General features: G+C 44.3%; 1 protein-coding gene across 2 annotated transcripts; it reads right to left on the bottom strand.

Annotated features, from left to right (window-relative positions):
• Window positions 1-8,048: 8,048 nt before the first annotated feature.
• On the bottom strand, window positions 8,049-12,385 carry LOC125543207 (phospholipase D alpha 1). 2 transcript variants are annotated; one of them, XM_048706474.2, is made up of 4 exons: window positions 12,130-12,385; window positions 11,614-11,771; window positions 9,260-11,156; window positions 8,049-8,764 (listed from the first exon to the last, which is right to left on the bottom strand). In XM_048706474.2, exons 2-4 carry the CDS (start codon window positions 11,719-11,721, stop codon window positions 8,331-8,333), a joined length of 2,439 nt encoding a protein of 812 aa, XP_048562431.1. In that variant the 5' UTR covers window positions 11,722-11,771; window positions 12,130-12,385; the 3' UTR covers window positions 8,049-8,330. The 2 variants fall into 2 exon arrangements, with proteins under 2 accessions (XP_048562431.1, XP_048562432.1); XM_048706475.2 differs by lacking the exon at window positions 12,130-12,385 and adding an exon at window positions 11,981-12,105.
• Window positions 12,386-14,038: the final 1,653 nt, after the last annotated feature.

Here is a 14,038-nt window from a genome sequence, read left to right as displayed (position 1 = left end):
ATTTTAGACTATGTTTTTACGTTTGTAATTTTACGAAACGTAAAATATTTTTTACGAAGATTATATATTTTTTACGGTCCCTTTTTGCGTCGGAAATAAGACAAAACTTACGGAACGTAAAATTACGGTGCATTGATGGTAAAATAGAGGGGGGTGAAGAATAAATATTACTCACCCAGGATGACGAATAGCGTGACCCTATATATATATATATATAATTCTGATCACGATGAACTAGATGCATAGGATAATTTTTTTGGTGGAACTCCAATTTCAATCGATTCCAATTCGAAGATCCAATATCATGTCATAGCCTATACCATGCCAATGATTTTCCCTTCAAAGATAAAGGAAAAACCTTCTTCATAACTTCATCTCCGGGTAAACCTGCAAGCTTGAACAATCCACAAATTTGTTCTACATATATCAAGTGCACATCAGGATCTTCGGTTCCATCTCCTGCATAAGGATTAGCTAGCAGTTGTTCTATCATACGCGAAGGAATTTCATATTCAATATTTTCAGTAGGTGCAGTAGGTCGAGGGGTAGCTAATTGTGGTTCCGGTCGAGGTGAAGATACCCCGAACAAACCCCTCAAAGGATTGTTTTCCATAGTAACAAGTGACAATAAATTTCAGCACACTATATAAATGTTTCCTTACCAAAGGCGCTTCACTCCCCGGCAACGGCGCCACAAAATAGCCTTGATGACCCACAAGTATAGGGGATCAATTGTAGCTCTTTTAGATAAGTAAGAGTGTCGAACCCAACGAGGAGAAAAAGGAAATGACAAGTGGTTTTCAGTAAGATAATGTCCGCAAGTGCTGAAATTGTAAGTAGCAGAGTAGTTTGATAGCAAGGTAATTTGTAACGAGCAAGTAACGATAGTAGTGGCAAAAGTGCAGCAAGGTAGCCCAATCCTTTTGAGGCAAAGGACAGGCCAAAATAGTCTCTTATGATAAGCAAAGCGTTCTTGAGGGTACACGGGATTTTCATCTAGTCACTTTCATCATGTTGGTTCAATTTGTCTTTGCTACTTTGATAATTTGATATGTGGGTGGACCGGTGCTTAGGTGTTGTTCTTACTTGAACAAACCTCCTACTTATGATTAATCCTCCCACAAGCATCCGCAAATATGAGAAAAGTATTAAGAATAAATTCTAACCATAGCATTAAACTTTTGGATCCAATCGGTCCCTTACAGAATAGCGCATCAAGTGGGGTTTAAGCTTCTGTCACTCTCGCAACCCATCATCTAATTGCTACTCCACAATGCATTCCCTTAGGACCAAATATGGTGAAGTGTCATGTAGTCGACGGTCACATGACACCACTAAGGAATCACAACATACATACTATCAAAATATCGAATACATATCAAATTCACATGATTACTTACAACATGATTTCTCCCGTGACCTCAACAAAAGTAACTACTCACAAACGATAATCATGCTTAAGATCAGAGGGGTATTAAATAGCATATTGGATCTGAACATATAATCTTCCACCAAATAAACCATATAGTAATCAACTACAAGATGTAATCAACACTACCAGTCACCCACAAGCACCAATCTATAGTTCCGATAACAAGATTAAACACAAGAGATGAACTAGGGTTTGAGAGGAGATGGTGTTGTTGAAGATGTTGATGGAGATTGCCCTCCCCAAGATGGGAGAATTGTTGGTGATGATAATGGCGATGACCCCCCCCCCCCCCTTGGAGGGAAGTTCCCTCGGCGAAATCGCTCCGCCGTAGGGCAAAAGTACTCCTGCCCAAGTTCCGCCTCGAGACAGTAGCGCTCCGTCCCGAAAGTCCTCTCCTTATTTTTTTTTTCTAGGTAAAAATGACTTATATACCAGAAGATGGGCACCGGAGGTGGGCCTGGGTGAGCACAACCCACCAGGGCGCGCCTGGGCTCCCTGGCACGCCCAGGTGGGTTGTGCCCACCTGGTGGGCCCTCTCTGGTAGTTTCTCCAATAATCCTTAAATATTCCATAAAAATTCTCCGTGAAGTTTTAGCTCATTTGGAGTTGTGCAAAATAGGTGGCTTGACGTAGCTTTTCCAGGTTCAGATTTCCAGGTGCCAGAATTCTCCCTCTTTGTGTATACCTTGCATATTATGAGAGAAAAGGCATTAGAATTACTCAAAAAAACATTATTATAGATAAAAACATTATAAATAACAGTAAGAAAACATGATGCAAAATGGACGCATCATTGGGTTCGACACTCTTACTTCGAAAGGACTACAATAGATCTCCTATACTTGTGGGTCATCACACCTTCACAACAGTCGTAGACGAATAAGTGAAAATTCTGTAGGAGCGAACATGTCGTCACCTAGTATCATAGCATTTAATGTTGGCCCTACACTACTGCAGAATTTCAGCAACGTCTCATTGTCGGAAGAGTCTAAAAGCATTCGGGGAAAATTCTATCCAAATTGGGTTACTGAGAAATATCTTACGTCTCAGATAAGGATGACAATTTTATCCATGGACACGGATACCCGTGGATACCCGACCCGAATGGATAGGGTTTGGGTATGTTTTTACGTCCATGGACAACATCCAAACCCGGTCTGATTATACATGGGTAGGGCATGAACATAATTATGTATCCGTGGATATACCCAAACCCGACCCGTTAGTATGACATGTGGGGCAAAATTCAATGATCCACACTGTCCCACCTTCCAACATAATTTTTTCTGTATAAAAAATGAAAAATAAGCCATGCAATGTTTCCCTCACCGTACCTTACTGCACGGTCGCATCTCATTCTTCTATCTCCTTGTTATACGCCCCATTATTAACCTACTTTGTCTCCTCGACTTACTCCCCCTAGCCCCCCTAGCCGCCGGCGCTGCCAGCCCCTCTACTAATGGTGCAGCACTTCAGCAGCCAAAGATCCAACTCCATATCCCTTCATCTTGGCTTCTCCACGCACGCACGGGTACGACGGCCTGCCGGCGATGGCGGCCGGACGGCCAAGCTCTGAGCTGTGATGCGGAGCAGCTTGACGTACAGAAGCACTGTTGTGCCGAGGACCAGAAGCACGACGGGATGGGTGTGTCGGGAGGCAGTCGCAGATCACAATGAGGAGTGTGACCTGCGTGACCTTGGAGGAAGTAATGGCCACACCAAACAGCCGGCAACTGGAGCATGTATATTAGGTGTTCCTGTACGCCGTATACATACACCTAATCTTTTGATCCCTCAATCCCTCTCTTGTATGCATATTAGATGTTCCTGTACGTGAGTGTGCAGCATGTGATGTCCTGAATTTCTACGAAGTACTCTTATACATAGTTTACATTAGCAACTGGAGCAGAGATTCACAGAATTAGGTATTGTTTTGCTGGTTACTAATTTAGTCATAGTTCGTTGGTACATGGCACTATAGATATGCATGTTAATTAGTAATTATGTATTACCACATCAGTGAACTTCAATCTCGAGGCTGTGAATGATTAAGACTCAGTAGAATCCGAGATGTAATTTTGGCAGGACCTCTTGTGGTTAGCCCTGGAAATATTGACTCAGCTGGTAGCCCAACATCTAACACTCAAGCTACTGCTGTCGTGGGAGCATCACAAGGTCGGTTTAGCAATAAGAGAAATCTCACACCTTAGTGTTATGAGAAGGTAATTTTGAGAAAAAATATATTAATGGAGAATGGAAAGCTGAGTGCATGTGTTGTCATAAACTTCTTACCGCGATGCCATTTTGTGAGAAATCGAGAATCAGAAATGATGTTGTGTTATTGCGATGTCATTTTGTGAGAACATATAATTGTGTACTTATGTTTAGTCGATGTCATGTCATTTTGTGAGAATCTAAGAGTTTTTTTATGATGGATCTGATGTCTCTTGCAATTGCTCTTGATCACAAATAAGAATCTAAGAGATGATTTGATGTTGTGCACTTATGCTATGTCGTTTTGTGAGGATTTGAGAGCTTATGTGAATCTTGTGCAGTTGTGCTATGTCTTACGTATATGTGTACGGAGAACCCGATGGATAGCCATATCCGATGGGTATTCATCGGGTTTGGACATGGATATAATTTTCCGCCCATGGATATTTTCGTGGATGGGCACGTATTGCCTTCACGGATTCGGATATGGATTTGATATTGTTCAACCCGAGCCGAACCCGATCCATTGTCATCCTTAGTCTCAGACGAATGCAATGCTATTCGCCTTGAACTAATAAAAGAGGAAAAACATGTTGATTCTGCTGCAATACAAGTTAGATTATATCAAAAAGGAGAAAGCATTGCGAGTGGATAGAATTATCAAAAAAGAATGGTGATTCGGACAACAAAATTAATTCGATTATTGAGAAGGGCGAATCAAACATTACATGTGTTGAATCAACTAAAGAGAAAGAAGTAATGCCAGTTGGTAGAACCAATGAAAAGAAAGGTGGTTTGAGTGATGGAAGTGCTTCGGTTGAAAAAGCCGAATCAAATAGTGTATTGTTCGAATCTTTCAAATCCAAGGAGGCAAGCATCATTGAAAAAGGGCATGGCAAGCATAGTAAAACATGTGCTTGATTTTGCTGAAGTTAATGAAACCTATTTCCTGCCTATGAGTTTCATGGCATAGAACTTGACGAGCATCAAGAGCAAGAACATATAGCTGAATGAAGTTCGCTTGACAAAGACCTTCAAAGTAGTGAAGCACGGAACCAAGCAAAAGATAAGGTGTTGGAGAGCTATCCGAAGGCGGAGCAAGGTATTGTTAAAGTCACACAACCATTATGCTCACCCAACATATTTGAAGAGGTGTCTAGCAAGTGACTTACCTATTTTTTGATTTGCTCGCCACTTTATGGTTGATGCATATATTAGAAAAATTACTATAAGATATCTTGAAGGACCAATGAATAAGGATAATTTACTTGTTAGCAATACAGTTGTTATAGAACATATCGGTCAATACATTGTACCATTCCAAAAGGTAGATAATGACAATTTAATGCAACCAAAGATTTTTCATTATCATGTTTAAAGTTTATATTTCAATGGGTAGCTTTCTTTGTTTCATACTTGGCTTACACTTGGTCTCAATTTAGATTTATATGTTATAATTATTCTGATTTTAGAAATTTAAAGCCAAAGGTTATAATTTTATAGGGAAATCGATACTAGTATAATATCTTATCCAATGATGTCGGGAAAAGTATCCGAAATAAAATTTGTAGCCGAATGAAAAGATGTCAAATCTGAATCATTCATGTGCTTAGTTCCAAAGTCGTTTTCACAGTAAGATCAACTAGAAACATAAGAAGTGCATCTTCAATTCAAGTATGTGTGATTAAATCTTTGATTTGCTGTTGAAGAATAATTATAATAGAATTCTTGGTCACCATGTCAAGCTATCAATCCATGAATGAATGTATTGTAAGTTAGATGGTTAGAGCATAATTTTGAGCATTGCAAAATGTTCTGTCAAATAGTTAAATTGGCCACTGATAAAAGACGACTGAAATTTGTTGAAACACCCACGGATGACCAGTCTATTCCAATTGGTCCTGATGGCAAAAGGTTTTTGCATCGATTGCTTCAAGCCGATTCATTTAAGATAAAGTAAATTTTACAGTTGATGGGATAAAGCAAAAAATTGTTCATAAGCACAATGATGATATTCTTGAAGTCAACCATTCCATCAAAGTTACGATGAAGACGCCAAGCCGGGGGGAGGCAGCAAGAGATTCCAAAGGTCGATGCTAGCAAAACCAAATGAGGCAAAGGCCGAAATAAGCACAGGGGTAAAATCAAAAGTCACCTTCGCTAAGCCATTAGATAAATATAAAAATAAGAGTAAAGAGAAGAATGCTTATCGGCTAAATCATGCAACAAAGTCAAGATCAGTCCCTGGGAGCAAATTTTGAAGACCAGTATTGGCAAAGGAAGAATTTAATGCATCATTTCCATATCCTTGTTTTGGGCCGCCAATGCCAACGTTGTGAATACCACCCTATGCTTATATGAATCCATATCAATCATCGGACAAGTATGATTCAAGGGCACATTATCCATCTTATTTTAAACCATCTCACCAAGATTATGCAGCCCCAAGAAGATCAACATTTGATAAAAAATCACATGTCAAAAGACAGATTCACTTAGAAGGAATCGGTCCGGAGCACAAGGATGAAGAAAGAGGTGGTCCCCATAACCGAGTCCATAGCTATTGTGCAAGCATCACCAGACAATCCCCCATCCTCCATTGCCACCATCCAATTGACATGTGAACCATCACCATCATTCAGTACCGTCAGGCTATCATGTACACACCGTCAAAGTCGCATAACAGCGAGGCGGCTTCGAGTAGGTGGTTGCCTCACCGGCTCCCCTTTTTTCATCCCCACCGCCAACAGACATTAGCGACCGTGCCTAAGGACGGCACGGTCGATCTCCTGGATCAAAGACAGGCGGGTGGGCAGGCACACATAGTGGCTATAGATCGATTGGCGTTGCAGAGTACGTGTACGCCCTCACATAGACAGACCTTGATCCCATCGGCAGATCGTAGCCGGACTGGGTTCCAACAGCATATTCCTTGCAAAGGCGATTCTTAGACGACATAGACTTACATGTCGGGGCGGTGTGGGCTCCGTTCATAGACGCGATTGACTCTCGTCGTTGATGGTATAGGCTAGCGGCGGCGGAGTTAGACAGCAGCAGACAGTTCTTTCTTATCTCATGTGAACCAGCACGACTAAATCGGAGGTAGACGCCGGCGACGGTTAAGCTCTGGTACCCGGTTCACAGAGTAGATTATTTTAAAACTACCGTGCGCCTATGTATGCTGATGTGTATGAACTCACCCATCTGTGTGTGCAGGCACCTATGTGTGTGCGGATCCATGTGTGTGTATATGTGTGTGGGTGTGCGCATATGTAATGTTTAACTTTCTATTTTCGTTTTCTATAGTTTATGATTCTTTTTACTGTAATAAGAACAAAAATGATGGCTGTGGCGCTTATAAGCGAGTCAACTCATAACATTTAATGTATCATGCAAATTGTACAATTTAGATTTACCCTTATCTACCTATCTTCATTCTTGAAAACTAAATTTAATTTGTACAATTTAACAGTGTAGAATTAACCGACACTAGTGGACACCGACTTAATTATCTCTTGTGGAACAGGTAGATATGTGTTTAGACTCAACATGGGAAAAAATGTGGAAAACGTATCTAGAGAAAAATAATAATAGTACAGAGCAAAAGAAATGATTTACATTAAAAAATCGGACGACTTATAAATAGTTGTTCTCATATCTTATACTCCCTCCATTTCATTATCTTCTCGTCGTAGCTTTTGCTCAAATTGAGTCCAACTCATCACAAACTCGTCACAAGGACCTATATGGCATAAATGCTTACATCTATATCTATATTTATATCTATATTAATATAAAAAGACCCAAAGGGACAGATTTAATTAATCTCGGCCATCAAATCATATCAATCCAACAACCTAGATTATTTCAATATCGAGCGCTCAACACGTTTAGCATGCAGTTAATTTCATATCAAATATAGTACTAATTACATAATAACACGCAAATAATATCCTACTTAATATCCGCATGCACTTAATATACTTCTAAATTAACGTGCATTGCACGTACACATTAACTAGTTATAGAAATTGTAGAATTATAAGACTAGTCATAGTGTGAGTAACTTAGCTAGTAACATAGCACACCCCGAAATTTTTTTGCTTATGTGACATGTAGTTAATGAGAAGTGGTAACATAATATATTACTATAACGTAGTGCTTTCCAAGACAAGATGAGTCTACAAGCTAATTAATGAAGTCTTCTATTACACTACTACTGTGTTACTTTGCATTATAAAGATAGTAACTTAGACTAGTGACATATGCATGATACTAATATAAGTTACTCCCCACTATGACCAGCCTAATACAGCTTAATTATTCAGTGGAAAAACCAAACATACAGCACTCTGATACCATACATTGGAAAAACAAAACTATCTATATATCCATCATACAATAAGAAACACGCGTTAACTTTATTGTCCACCCTTAAAGATCCAAGTAGGTATGACGAGCGTAAACAACTAAACATTGACAATTTATAATTAAACAGTGATACAAACAGCAGAAACCGTGTAAAGTATCAGCAGTCCTCCTAGTCACTACCGTGGTTCTCAACCACGCACACCACTGCGCTTATTAACAGTCCCGCAACTATAACAGCCTGCTATTTTCTGAAACACAAGTTCTGAATCACCAAACTGAAGCCACACACAGGAAATGCAGGATGAGATCTTATCTATGTGGTGAGGATGGGGGGAAGGTAGTCCGACTTGGCGCCGAGGATGCGGGCCCGGGTGTCGGGGAAGAACTCCATGCCCGGCAGCTCCGTCACCACGCCGTCGCTGGCGACGCCGATGGGGTAGCTCAGCAGGTGGCCGGGGAGGTCCTGCTCCAGGTCGTCGCTCGAGTATATGTCCCAGTACTTCTCCGCGATCCTGTTCACCTTCTGCACGCACTCGACGCTCTCCGGGCGCTGGAACACGTCGTCCAGCATGCCCAGGTGCTCGTACCACAGTGCCATCCGGAAGCCGTGGATCTGGCCCCGGGCCGGCTCCCTGTTGGCTAGATGGTATGGCTGGTAAGCGCCCATGGCAATCTCGGAGTCCCGGGCGCCGTCCATTGACCGTTGGTTGATGTTTGCAGACCCAATGATGATGTACTCGTCATCAACTGAAAATGGAAGAGGTGAAGTTAGTAGCTTTAAAGAATAACAGGATCCTTTCAATCCACACAGAGGAGAACAATATAAATCAGTTGTTCAATGGTTTGCCAACAGGAGTACCTAACAAGCGATAGTTTATTTCGACTGAATTTAAGAGACAAATCAAGAGCAAGAATGCAATCTTCAAATGAAATACAATGTTATCAACAAAAAAAATGAAATACAGTGTTAGGAAGCATATGACAAGTACATTTTAAATAATCAATTCTTTGTGAATATTAAAAATTTAAGCCTCTAATCTTTCAAGGAAGGAAACTGAATTTGAGTTGCTATTAGTTTTCCCAATGAACGAACCGTGTATGGATGAACAGATGCAAACATTAGATAATGCGCTGCTTCAACATGCTTTATAAGTAAGATACCAAAAAGAACATGCAATTCATTCAAAACCTTGATATTGAAATATAATGCAACCCACAGGTTAAGTGGAACTGAGGGAGTACCTATCATCATTTTGGTATGAACGTAGATCATGAACCTCCTAGCCTCTTGAGCGCGGACGTAATCAGTATCAGGTTCTGGCTGCTCCTGGGGTTCATATTCCCCATCCTGCTTCACCTCACGGTTACCTAGGCAGAAGAAAGTGAGGTATTCCTTGGGGTTTGCTTCAATCCCCTTTGCCTCGAGAGCTTGTGTGATGTCAGTGTACATCATCTCCATTGTTCTCCTTTGCCAGTCCAGAATTGCTTGTACAGATGCGCTCTCTGGCATGCCCTCAGGCCACATTGGCACCACAACATAAACAGTAAACCGTTCTCCGGCTTCAATCTTGCTGACAATCTTCAACGAAAGCTCCTTAGGAATCACATGCAGAGCGCCAATTTCTTCAGGCTTGATGCCTTCGGGCTTCCAGCAGTAGGAACTTCCAAGGAAGTATTGGTTCTCAATGTAGATGAAGTCCTTTGCCCGTCGGATGGCATTTATGTATGCATCCTGGATGCTCCTGTCAATGATTTGATCCTTTCCACTTACAAGCCCAGCCCTTGCAGCTTCCTCAGGAGTATCAGGGAAGCCAAAAGCAGCACCACCATCAATAGATCTGAAGAGCTGGACATTCCATGTATCTCTGTCCTCTGGGAACATGACGGGAGAAGGGGGGATAATTATGTCAGAGAGATCCCTGAGCTGCACGAGAAGATCTTTGCCACCCTGCTTTCTCCATCTCTGCTCGAAATTGTAAAGAACATCCCAGGCAATTGGACCTTCCAATCGTGAATGAATATCATGCCATGGCTCTCTTGGGCCACCTTTGGTGATGGATGCAGTCGCGAAGTTAGGCTGGTGGAAGTCATCATGGTGGACAGTGTCAAGTGTCCTAAACAAGGAGTGGTACTGAGTGTCATATCTTCCGTCGCAGAGGTCAATGCCACCAACGAAGCTGAGTATCCTCCTTTGCTCGGAGCCCTGGCTTGGCAATGCATCGTCAACACATACTATCTTCTGATGGTGAGTGAACATGGTTGAGATCTGCAGATCCTGAACAATGCTGCCTGAATCATCGGGGTTACGAGGGCACAGAACACAGTGCACATCGGTGCCTTGGAAGTAATTTGCAGTCTCCTCATCATGGGTGGCCATCAAGCCATCTCTCTTCAGCAAGCCAACTGAAGTTCTATCATCCCACACTAGCATAAGGACCCGGACACCTTCGCTGGCCTTCCTCTTGAGTAACTCTCCGAGAGTGACGTCTCCTCCAGGTTTGGGGCGATTGGTGTCCCTAATCAAGGTGATCTCAGTGTGCACAGACCAACCAGTGATGTAAATCAAATGCTGAGCATTGCTTATGGCATCAAAGATATCCTCCCAACATCTGGCAGGCTCATAGTTCTTGCCGTCCGCAAGCGGAATCTTGGGGATAAAGTTGTCTGGGACATGAGCATCTTGGTACAATCTAACATTGCATCCTTGCCTCTGCGAGAAGAAGGTGTAAGGAACACCAGGAAACTTGACGCTCCGGACACCCCTCGCCCAGTTGCGGTCCTTCTCAACACCAAAGTACTGAAGCTTCACATGGATCTTGCTCTCACCAACAGGCTCCCGGTTGTCATCACAGATTTCAAGCCACCTATCGATCTCCTCGCCTTCCAGGAGCTCTCCGACAGGCAGGTACGCCCTCCCAATGAGCGTCGCCCCGATCGCGTTGTCGGCCTTCAGCGTGAAGATCACATCGGCGGCAAGGTGCGCACAGTAGATGTGGAACGACTCGTACCAGCGAGGATTGACGGGCTCGTTGCCCAACATCCTGGTACGCCCAACACGAGCTTTCTCGAGATCAATGGTGGCATATAGCTTGGAGCTTCCTTTGCCAACACCGACAGTTTCCTCAATGCCCTCTACAAACTGTCAAGATAAACTTGCTGTGTTAGAACATGAAGAGTCACATCATGGGCATGATTACAGAAACACACATCGCATACATCAAACTGCGAGTCCAGGCAAACAATTCAGGGAATGAAGATGTAACCACGATCAGGCCAACCTTTAAACTACTGGGCAACTATCATAATCATCTACTATCAACTATGGTAGGCGCCGGCATAAGCAAACTCTAGCAACGATTCTGGATAAAATACGCAGTGATTCTCTGTATTTTCAGTTATTTTTTACCAGTACTAGTAAAAAATAACTCTTCATGTTCGGCTCCCTAACCGCACCAGTTTACCATGTGCTAGTGTAGACCAGCACGTCTCGTCGTGCGTGGTAACGATCAATTAATTGATTCTGCTTGGACGGAAAAAACTGATGGGAGAAATCAGAAATGATCCGTGAGTAGGACGGCCTTGTAGAAGTAGAGTACCTTGCGGATGAACTTGGGGGCGCCGCCGCTGGCGCGGCCGGGGTGGGAGAGCGAGGAGGCCTCGAAGATGGTGACGTGGAGGTTCCCATGGAGCAAGATCTGAGCCATGGCGACCGAAGGACCCCTCTTCCGCGCTCCTGCTAGTCACAGTCACCTGCCTGCACACAAGCCGAGATAGCAGTTACCTACCGAGAGCAGGGGAACCAGGAAAGCGCGCGGACCGACCGAGACCACCACCGGCAGTCAAAACCAGAGCGGCAGCAAGCAAGCAAGCAACGAACAGCAGCGCCCGCGCACAGACCACGCCCGGCCCGCCATAGCCGCAGCACAAGCGGAGACCGACCAGCGAACAGAAGCAGAAACGCACCGCACCGACAGCCAGGAAGCGAAACCGGCGGATCTGGCCGAGAGCGCAGCGGCAGGCACGCACGGCACTGCCGCCACCGCCGCACTGAGCTTAAGCGGCGAGCGGGTAAGGGAGAGATAGGGTGGTCGGAGTGGGAGAGAGAGGCTTACCACCACCGCCTGCCGCTGGTGAAGAGGACGACAAAGAGGGGACGGGAGACGATGAATCGGGAGGGAGGCAGATCCGATCGGGCGGTGATATACAACTGGAGCTGTAGAGTTTTAGACGTGGGACGGAAAGAAAGAAAAGAGCGACGCGGCGATTTTTCTTTCCTTGTCTCCGTCCTTTTTTTCTCTGCTAGTATAGTACTACTAGAGGGGCGCACGCGGCGGGCACGTCACGGGATAGTAGCGATCGGGGCCGGTTCCCCCGGATACGCGTCGCCTCCGCGGATCTCGAGCCGTGGAAATCAATCAATTAAGAATGGGATCGAAAATGGGGAGGGAGGGAGCTATCCGTACTCCGCCCGTCGCGAGCAGCTAGTTAACCGTGGGTCCATGGCCACCACGTCCCGATCAAATCATCCAGCCCCGGTGGCCTCCGGTAGCATTCGTCATGATGGCCTCGTTTGTTTTTCAAGTTTCAGATTGCTAACCAGCTCACCAGGTTCAAGTATGGATCTTGTATTTTTCTTTTAAAAGTTATTTCAGTCTTTTTCATCGTCAATGAAAGGACAAGTTCTCATCCACTTTCAGGCATCTATGATGGCTTCATTAATCTCAAAACGTTGTGTTGGCTTGGTATCTCTTGAATGTACTTATGGAGATAAGGTATATGCGTATTTTCATAGAGTTAGTTGAGCGCATGTGTGTATACGTGAGCATCTGCAGGTTAGCTGATCAACCACTTCGTCATGCCTATACAAATCTGAATTTTTGTGTGTCTGGGCCCATACATAAAGACCGTCAAAGACTACTGACGTAGAATTGTTCCTCCTGTCATAATCCTCAATCAGCAACCCTGGAAGGGCCTCCATGGACAACGCACTTCCAATCCCTGAGACAGAACATCTGAAAGAGAAACAAGTTCTCGCCTGGCTCTCTGTACTTTGCCTCGGGCCAAGCTCCACACAGACTTTTAGGATATCGAAAAATGGCCGAAGAACTAAAACGTACGAGACATGTTCAGGCGCCCGATCACAAGCCATCTAGCTTCTGACTCATTGCTTGACTCCCTTCTCGCCGATGATCACCTCATCAAGTTCCCCATCCTGCACCTCTAGGTTCCTCATCATCTCTTCAAGATTCCCCTCGATCCAGCCCTCCGCAGAGGTAGCTGAGCTCTTGCCCATTGCCGCCATCGGGAGGAGCAGCCTTCCAACACCTGTATTGATCACAAGGACCCGTGTGAGTCACAAAGATCACAATAGCAGTCAACTCTTATCGGCAATCGGGGTAGCCGTTGGAGTAGGTTAAAACCCTACCCGAGAGGGTAGATTATTAGCCATGATGTAAGCGGGAGCAACTAATCAAGGGGCACTTTTGGTGTACCTTTGAGGTTACACCATCAAGGGTCGTCACGTTTATGTTGAGTTTGGATGTCTGTGGCGAATGATTTTACAAAATCATAAAGAAAATTCTAACCCCGCAAAAAAATAAAGAAAATTCTAAATAAACAGGCCATGTTCGAAATGAAGTCACAAGACGCATTATTTGTAGCCGGACCTCGGAGGTCACGGATTTATTTCAGCCTCCCGAGAATAGGCCGGCCCGCCCAAGTGGCGAGAGCCTTGAGCTTGACTTGGCCGGCTTCGAGAAGGCGATCGTGTTGGCCGGTGGTGATCGTGCCTACTGCCGACGTCGTGGGGCCTCCGCCCAAGGCCGGGAGCAACCACGCCCCTGCACGCAGGCAGTTGGACTTGGACCGAATGCCGCGCCTGGATGGATGGTCTTGGTCATGCACATCCCGTGCCGACACCAGGCGTCCAGGCCACCTCGCCTGGCCTGCTGTCATTTTCAATCGTGAACTGATCTGTTTGGCCTGAGTAGTCTGAGTGTGTCCCTGTCCACGAATCGCGGT

The sequence above is a fragment of the Triticum urartu genome, chromosome 3A, assembly GCF_056163025.1.
Source record: "Triticum urartu cultivar PI428250 chromosome 3A, HENAU_Tu73, whole genome shotgun sequence".
Classification (NCBI taxonomy): Eukaryota; Viridiplantae; Streptophyta; class Magnoliopsida; order Poales; family Poaceae; genus Triticum; species Triticum urartu.
The sequence above is the reverse complement of the archived record's forward strand: the minus strand, read 5'-3'. Positions and strand labels throughout refer to the sequence as shown.